General features: G+C 38.6%; 1 protein-coding gene across 3 annotated transcripts in view; it reads right to left on the minus strand.

Moving 5' to 3' along the window:
* Positions 1-9435, minus strand: part of GXYLT1 (glucoside xylosyltransferase 1) — a 31786-nt gene extending 22351 nt beyond the window's left edge. The window contains exon 1 of one of the 3 annotated variants that reach the window (XM_088141737.1): positions 8996-9435. In XM_088141737.1, the coding sequence (XP_087997863.1) occupies positions 8996-9222 (227 nt within the window). In that variant the 5' untranslated portion in view covers positions 9223-9435. The remainder of the gene's footprint in view (positions 1-8995) is intronic. The other 2 variants (XM_088141738.1, XM_088141736.1) reach the window with 2 other exon arrangements.
* Between the last annotated feature and the right edge of the window lie 351 nt (positions 9436-9786).

Genomic DNA, 9786 nt, shown 5'->3' on the forward strand with positions numbered 1-9786 from the left:
GCATAGTCAAAGCTATGGTTTTTCCAGTAGTAATGTATGGCTGTGAGAGCTGGACCATAAAGAAGGCTGAGCGACGAAGAATTGATGCCTTTGAACTGTGGTGCTGGAGAAGACTCTTGAGAGTCCCCTGGACTGCTAGGAGGTCAAACCAGTCAATCTTAAAGGAAATCAACCCTGATTGCTCATTGGAAGGACTGATAATGAAGCTCAAGCTCAGATACTTTGGTCACCTAATGCGAAGAGAGATCTCTTTGGAGAAGACCCTGATGCTGGGAAAGATTGAAGGCAAAAGGAGAAGAGGACGGCAGAGGATGAGATGGTTAGATAGCATCACTGAAGCAATGAGCATGAAACTGAGCAAACTCAGGGAGGCAGTGAAGCACAGGAAGGCCTGGCGCAATATGGTTCATGGGGTCACGAAGAGTCGGACACGACTTAACGACTAAACAACAACAAGCACTTTTACACATAAGATGGAAGTACTGAGTAGGTACTTTAGTGCATTCTTCCTGAGAGGAGATGCTGAGGGTCCCCAATCTATGGGGGGTCAAGTGGATAGGTCTCAGAATCTATGCTTTTTGGCATCTTCCCCCATGTTGCAGAACGATAAGTATTTGGTGATTAATGGTCAATGGGATATATCACAGCTTGAGTTTTTATAGATTAAGTTTTATTACATTTTTATGAAACTGGATGGATTATAGAGAGATTGCTTACTTATACTGATACTTTTATAATTGTAAACAGCCCAAATTCTTCAAAATTCAAACTGCTATACGAACAAATAAAATGCTGGCGTACTTAGGGAAATTTTTTTTGTAAAAACACCAAGTTTTTATAAAAATACAAATATGTATTTCAGAAAATATAAAATAAAATACTCAAGTAGAGTTAAAATACTGACTATGGGAAAGGGGTGAGGGAGAGGACCACCAGGAAACTGATGCACGAGAAAGTGGAAAGTGGCTGTTATTATAGAGGATAACATCCACAATTGACTGAAATATTACTTTGGGACAACCATATTTTTATATAATCCATACTAAATGTAGTAAATTCTTGGTTAACAAATTAGGCGCATGATAATTATGCTACATAAATTTGATAGGATAATTCACAATGACAAAATAGTATTGCCTCAGTATGTTTTATTTTTCTTAGGATCAACATAATTTTTTAGTGTTTTTCATACAAAAATACATGATATGATACTAATAAAATATTTTTAAAGTATTCTAACAGTGAATCACATGGAATATGCAGACATAAAAAAAAGTTCAGTAGGAACTGGTAATATGCATTAACCTCAGTGAAGTTGATCCTTACTAATGTAATCCATCAGGAAATACAGGCTTTCTACAGCTGGTTACTATCTTCACTTCTGAAATGCACTTTAAATATTTAGAAATGCAGTTGCAATAGACCAGACACAGTGTCAAACTGCAGTTCATAGAAAATGCAGTAGGAACCCAGGCACTGAAAATATAATTTAAATTCTCACAGTATTTCACAGGGAGAATTTTAAAATTCATCCCTATGTAAGCAGAAAGCAGCTGCATATAGTTCATTTTACATGGCAATTTCTGTGATGCAAAACAGCTGTGCTTCCACTAAATAGTTAATGCCAGAATTGCACACTCCACAAGAAATAGTGCTGATAAATTTAAAAGGAAGTTTTTGTTCCTCCCACTATATAGTTATACTCATATGTAGAAACCAAGCTTCATTTGCCCAAAGCAACCCTTTAATCAAATAAAGATATGTCTGCCATAAAGCAATTAGTGTATATTAAACTGATACTCCCTTTAATAATAAAAGCATCTGCTGCAACACTTGAACTGGAGACATGCCGCCCTTTGTCATTTCCAAATCTATGGGCTATCATATCTATAAAGCAACTCATAAAATCAAGATATGAAGTTTAAAAATGACAGCTTTACTATTCAGAACTAAAATTTCACCCCATTTTAATTACAAAGCTCAAACAAGTTATAAGAGTTACAACAGTCAATTGGAAAGGCAGTACTGGGGCAGGAATAGGATTTTCAGTGTTCTGTATACAGCAGTACAGTAGCTGAGTCAGAATGACCTCAGGCAAATTTCCTACTTTCATGTTAATGTTCCTGTAACAGATTGACTCCTTTCTGCTAAACCAACTGGAACAGCAATTATCACATTGCATCATGGCTTTCATCTAGCAATAAGAAGTAGCTAAAGAGATCTGCAGAGCATGACTATATTTCAGTAAACAAATTCAATATCAAACCTTATCTTACATTTAAGCAATCAACAATCTTAAAATACAAAGTCACTCTGAAGTACTGGGCATTTTAATTTCCAAAATGCAGTGAAGGAAAAGTATGAATTAATTAATGGCTGGAAAAAAAATGTCATTCAATAAATCCCTTACTAACTTTCTATATTTTCAGGTCTGAAGCCGCAGATGGATTCTTTATAGGTATACATATACAAGTATTCAAATGTGAACTTTTTATAACAAATATTCAGTAAGTATCCAACATCACGAAGTGCAGCACAGTTCATTTACACATCTGCCACAGCCAGTACAAAAATAATTGTGTATGTTTCTTAACACAAGTAATCAAGATATGGGCTTTTTTTCAGCCCTCTGAAAAAAATTTTGTGGAAAAATCTTCCACAAAAATCTCTCTTGCTCTTTCACAAACTGTAATCACGGTATAATGTTATGCTTCACTGTCATCAGCCTCAGTAACATATTTAATGGTTCACCTGTAGTATGAGATTTGAAGTCTGTTTAGAAATATTTATTGTAAACCCCAGTTGGGACAAAAACTAAACTATAACTAAATGAGACAGAACTTCTAAATTAATCGTTTGACTGAACATGTGAATAACCTTTCAAATAAATAAAGAGAAATTTATTTACAAATCTAGAATTTCCCATTTGTATTACAAGCGTTCTTTTTTTTTTTTTTTCCTGCAGTTCACATCATAACAAAAATGCTATGGTAGCCACAAGGGCACTCAAACCCTCCCTAACTCAAACAGAACTTTAAAAAGGATTCAAAATTGTATGTCTTTCCTCTCTGGGGCTGCAAATATGATGCTGCAGGAGCCAGACACAGGGTATAAACTGTTCAATCCTAGTTGGACATTTTAGACTTCCGTGAAGTTTAATAGTCTGCCACTGAAATTTTGTTCAAAGTGTCATTAGCAGGCAATGGGCTAGTCTGTCAACTAGCTGATAAACTGCATTTAGTCACCTGAATTCCTTGTCAATATTAAATGGAACTAATCTGTAAAAACTAGAAAAACCATGTCTTCCATATCCTGAATTCAGAGTAGTTGATGGACAAGTTTAAACTCTTGCATTTACAGAAATTTTACCATTTGCCCAAATTGTGCTGCTTTCCAACTATTTAGGGAAAAGTTCACCAATCTATCCTGTTTTCCTTCAGTACCATTGCAGCAAGTAGGAAACAGAAGTATCAATACCAAAGTACTATATTATTTTTCTGAGTGAATCTCATGCAAAATGTCATTACCCAGCCCTCTTTATAAGCCACAAGAGCCAGTTTGGTATACTAGTTAAGGCACTGGGCAAGAAACTGGGAGACCATGACTTACAGTCCTGCCTTAGACACAGAGCCAGCTGGGTGACCCTGGGCTAGTCATACCCTCTCAGCCCTAGCAAGCAGGCAATGGCAAACCACTTCTGAAATCTTGCCAAAAAACCTGCAGGGACTAGTCCAGGCAGTCACCAGGAGTCAACATTGACTCAAAAGCACGCACACACTCTTCATAACCCTCAGCCACAGAGGTGGGGAAAAGGAAACAGAAGAGTACTAATATTATTAACAGAAGACATCTGTCATGAAATTCTCCAAATGATGAAAATTACATCACATTGTAAGCTCTATCCCTTTTGTAGACAGCATGACTATGTACAAAAGGGGTAGGGTTTGTATTGCAATATTGTTTTTGTCATTCCCCCCGATTCCCCTCCCTCCATGGACATTTATGTTCTGGGATTTATACTCTAATCCATCTGGGAGGCATCAGAGAAAACTAATCAGCTCCAAGGGACTCAAGATATATTAATTTTTCAATAGCATCTAGGTGATTTTCTCCACTTCAGAAGTGAAAGTGAATAAATTTTGATTAATATTCTAATTTATTTAATGTTTTTGAATTAACTGTATGTTATATACAATATTACCAGAATAGCATTATATATACTAAGATTCCAAAGTTTTTATTCTTTTATCCAGGCAAAAAGCAAGAAAAAAACTTGTTCTGACAAACTTGTAGTGACAAAGAAAATTGTTAGTTGGGGAAATATTAATATGAAGTTCATAAAATTACTGTACTAATACCATATAATTATACACATATGCATATTTTGTAAAGCTTTCTGTAGCAGCATACTAATCAAACTCTCAAAAGATTCTGGAATGCCTGCAGTGGCTTTTTTTTAATGACTGTCATAGCCATGGATGGCTCAGAGAATTCCTCTGAGTTACTAGTTTCATCATTAGAAAAAGAAAGAGGGAGAGGGAGGAGAGGGAGACGGAGAGGGAGAGAATGAATACTGATAGGTCTGCATGTTGTTAATCAGGACAAGTTCATAATCATATTTTTCTATATTCAGTTCTACCATTGACAATGATGCTGCAGAATACAATCTGTGGAAGATCTAACAATGCACTGATTGACAATGTCAGATAAAACTGTAAATACTAATAGTACAATCCTATACATAAAATATATTACATAAATTAACTGGCTTGGGCATAATACTATGAGCACTTTTGGCAAATACACTTAAAAACATACTGATGTAGCAGAGTGGCTAATAGAGGTGATTAAGGAAGCTCTTGGTTCAAACAACCTGGCAACAGCCTTAAGCAAGTCTTTCTCCTTCATTCTCTCCTACTCCACCTGGAATTACAGGGGTATTATAATTATCAATGCATTCTTAACTGCTAGAAGCACCGGACAAATGCTACACAAATCCTCCTTCAAATATTATGTGGTTAAATGGCAGACAATACCAATAATCACTTCTATTACTAGGCAGGACAAATTGTTTTGTTAATTTGGGGATCCTGGGATGTTGTAAGCAAGGAATAAGAAATAAAAGAAAGATGAGTACTGTATTTGAATGTGTTATTGTATCTGGATCTTCACTATTCCCATTTCCAACATACTAGAGATGGGGCTAGCAAAAACTAAGACTCACTATGTTTAATTGACATTTATTATGTCTTGATTAGTTAACATAATTAGGATGACTCTTTTCCTTTAGTATACTGGAACTACTTTATTTACTGTGCTTTAGCAATTTTTTTGTAAAATGATGCATTTTTGTTTTTCTGTCTTGGCACAATCAGGGTGGAAAAATCAGGGTAGCAACTGCATTCTGGTAGCACTATCTCCCATAATTAAGTCCTATATGTGAAAGGAAGGTATTACAATATGTACAAATTAAGGCAGAAATTTTCAATTAAACTAAATGTCATTCATGCCAATCCTGCTCTATTTTTATTTTTGTATCAGCAACCGTTTTTTTTTACAGATGTCAAAAAACCATGTCACAAATATAATAAAAATAATATTTCTCCAACCTTTTTAGTGGAAAACTAAATCTTAATACTAGATTCAAATGTGATAATAGTGAAAAAAGGAAACAAGCAAACAGTAGGTCACCCTCTCAACCATTTATGGAAATTTTCTCTGCTCTTATTTTTATTTTATTTATGTTTAGGCCTGATTCATATATTATCTGTGGAATATATATCCACCAGAAAACCACCTTTGCAGAAACATTCAGATGAAGATGCCAAGTTGTTTCATTGCAGGTATTCCTAAAATCCTGCTGAGGCTTAATTTGCTTCCGTGACATAAGGCACTTGTGAAGTAAACTCTAATGTGCCTGATACATATTTTGGATTGAGATTATCTGGCCACATTTTTTTTTTAATACACCCACTGCTGTCTGCCATTTTTACACAGGACCGTTTTATTCAACTGAAAATACAACTGCCAGATTAAATTTGGACCAAATGTGGAAAATATATATTATACTGGCTTGGTGGCGGGGGGGGGGGCGGTTATGTTTAACTTTCATGTCAGGTAATCACTAGTCTTTTTAAGGGCTATCAGACCTTGACTGTAAGAATTCAGACCATGATTAAATTGCAAGAAAGATTTTTAAAAAATCTAACTCTAGCTAGTTATCCAGATATTTGCAGTCCAGATCTGGTAGCCCTAGTTTTATTGTCTTTCTTTGCTGATTGTATAAAAAGGTTAGTGGTTGAAAAGCAGCATTAAATGCATTCAATAATAAAAGTGAATAAGATTACTTCCAAGAATGTCCACTTGTTTACCAAATTATTACAGTTCTACTTACATTTATGTGAACCAGTATTTTATTTTCCATATATTATGCTGTCCTTTATTCCATGTATGTTTTAATAGCCTACACACTACGCTAGGTTCTGTCCACCTGATTTTCTGTGTTTCTTCAATTCGGCTTGTTCCCTGTCCTATTAAGTGATGAGAACTTGTTTGTACTTCTTGAAATTCAAGGAGTTAAGTAATTATTCCAGTTGGCATCTGTGATGGGGGTGCAGGCTACAAATACAGTATTGTATCATTATAACTGTTTTGAATGATTCCGAACTCCAGGTTGCACAGGTACAAGTTGGAGGCTCTAGTTTTGCATTGTACCATCTAAAATCATACTTCTAGATCATAGAGGTACTAATTTGTTAAATTTAAATAAACCGTTATTATGTCATGTGAATGTCATAAATATATCCTAGTTAAATTTGGTCTTTGACTATATATTTATAAATAAATAAACCAGACAAAAAGATGGGCCTAGAAGTTGTGAGTGAATTCAGGTATAATGAATTATAGCCAAGAGGAAGGGTATTTAGGCCTTTGAATTCAGCACCTGCTCAGCACAGGAAACCAAATTAATGGAGGAATTTTTTAGAGACAAAGTCATAGCATACAAAAAAGGCTATGAATATACCTTGTCTTAGACTGCCATGTAACTTTAACAGAACAAAAAAACAAGCATTAATTCACAATTAATAGCCTGGCTGTATTTTTGTTCAGTATGTGTGAAAGGTAGAGATGGTGTTGGGGAAAAAGAGGCACACATTTGAAAATATATTGTCTGACCCCAACTGTTACATATTGGTCATCTTACATTATGAACAAAAGTCATTTTGCATTTTACAACAACAACGCTTTATTTCAGTCACAGACCAGCATATTTGCATTATTTTAAAGGTACACAGGAGAAGGGATAGTGGGATAATTTGTAATGTTAAAGAAACCATTTTCTCTACATTATGACTTTAATTTGGAAGGCTGCAGTTTTTCTCACTGACTAAATCAGGGGGCATAACTGTTTTCAGACAAGACTGTATGTGGTCTGTATAATGTGACAGTAGTCACACTGAAGGAGGAATGAGGTAACATGTATTTTATTTGAACAGAGTATGATTATATCACTGTAATAATGTTCTCTCAGTCATATTAAAAACTACAATTTAACAGCAAATTGGAAGAGTATGCATGTGGTCTTGTGGCCACAGGATGTATATTAGGGCTGTCCATATCACTGTGTGCATCCCGACATACACATGCCCAGAAGACCTTGAGGGTACCTCAAAGCAGCCCAACCAAATGTTCAAGTGGCTGTGGCTACTTCAAGGAGTTGATCCAAAGCAAATGGCCTTGTTGAATTATTTGCACAATCCTACTCTGCTGCCCTGGTTTAAATGAAAGGATTCAGGAAATTACTGAAACTGGTGCCAAGTCCCTTCCTGCAAAAATTCCTAAATTATAATTATAAGAAATTTATTTTAAATATGGAATATCAATAAGATACTGCAATAAGATAAGAACTGCAATTCACAAACTCAGCTCACAACTTATCATTTGTGAAGCTTGTCCAAAACCAAAATAAAATAGATATTTCATAGCATTAAAAAAAATCCCATTAAAAATACAGTCTCCTTCAAATCTAAGTAGTTTTCTAAGCTAATTTGCCATTGCCCTCTTCCAGCATGCTTTTTCAACTTCCCATTTATATTTCCTGATGGTCACCCATCCATCTGATCCCTACCTAGCTTTTCAAATCACCCTAAATAATTTTCAAAAAAACAATATTTAAGTTTTAAGGCATTTAATATCACCTGAAGAACTGTTATTTCATTATATGGGAGAGAATATAAGAACAGGTGTCTGAAGGTTTTCCAAGAGTAAAGCTACAGTTCTGTACATGCTGATCTGCCAAGTATGCACAGAAATGTATAGAACACTTGCTGTCCAAGGCTTGTCACCTACACCCTATCTCAATTTTTCATTGATCCTTATGCAAATCCTGATGTAGCCAAAATGGAACAATGAACTTTGTTATTTCCCCACTCAGGGGAATCCCAAGGTGTTTCATGGCAGTGAGAATGCAGAAAAAACCCTCTTTTTATTGTGTTTGGCAGCACAGAAATATTAAGGGGGAAAGGAAAAACGGTAAAAAAAAAAAAAAAAAAAGGTTGTGAGAGTGTTATGATGCCACCCAGTTAAGCACGACCCCTGCCAAATGCTCACCTTAGGACAGGGTTCCCCAAAGTGGTCAATATCGACCCCAAGGGTCGATGGGAGAATCCAAGGGTTCGATATTATTGTTAATATTACTATTCGTAGTACTATTTATTAAACTATTTTCATATAATAGACGTTTGGGGGTCGATGAACAATCTGAAACTTCGTGAAGGGGTCGATGAGCACCTTAGGACCTCTCTGCCTAGGACCTGTTAGTAGCACCTCTTAGGCAGGGACCATCTTGTCAGCTCCCCTCCCTTTCTTACGTACCCATCCAGCCGCCCGCCTACGAAAGAGGAAAAACGTTCCCCCCTTTTACGAAGAAGGAAAAGGCCTGTTAGGGGAAGAGACCCTCTCTTCCCTCCACGAGCACAAGAGCCGAGCCATATACCTCTCCGGCTGCGACCGCCGCTGTCGCTCGTCGCGGCCTGCGCTTCCCGCCACGGCTCCCCAGCCCGCGTCGCCGCCACTCAGCTGCCTCCGGACTGGAAAGGCGGAGTCCCCCCGGCGCCGGGGCGCCTCCTGCTCCAGCGACAGAGCCAGTTGGCTGAACGCGTAGAGCAGCGAGCACAAACCGCAGCCCAGGCACAACAACGCCACCCGCGCCAGCCGCCGCATTCTCCCGCGGCCCCGGCCGCCCGTTGCAGCCGGGGCCTCGCCGGGGAGCGCCAGCCCTAGCGGCGGCCGGCAGCGGGAGCTCCGCCCGGGCGCGAGGACGCGTCCTCGGCCGCTTTGAGAGCCTCGGGAAAGGCGACCGACGCGGCAAGGACGACGACGACGCCACTTCGGTCCCTGAGGCTGGAGTTGGAGGTGGAGTGGAAGAGCCCTCCGCGTAGGAGGAAGGCGGCGCCAGCTCGGTGGCTCGGCCTAAGCGAGGAGGAGCCGAGCGCCCGGGGCGGTTTGGAGGCAGCGGCGGTGGGTGGGGATCGTCGGGGGTTGTGGCTGGCTGGCGGGCGGGCGGGTTGGGTGGAGCCACGAGGGCGGCCGAGGGCCCGTCGCGGCGGCGGGGAGCGTTGAGCAAGAGATAAAGGTACCCTGTGAGAGGCGTTCAATGCGGGCTTAGGGAAGCCAAGTTTAAAGCGATAATGGCAGAGGCGCTCGTTCTATTCAATCTGCGATGATTGCCTTTATCCGCAAGATACACCGTATAAAGCGAAAGCTCGGCTGTCAGCCCCCCGTGCA

The sequence above is a fragment of the Python bivittatus genome, unplaced genomic scaffold (assembly GCF_059951505.1).
Source record: "Python bivittatus isolate LINGU-HERP-01145 unplaced genomic scaffold, Pbiv_v1 ctg000330_np1212, whole genome shotgun sequence".
Taxonomy (NCBI): Eukaryota; Metazoa; Chordata; class Lepidosauria; order Squamata; family Pythonidae; genus Python; species Python bivittatus.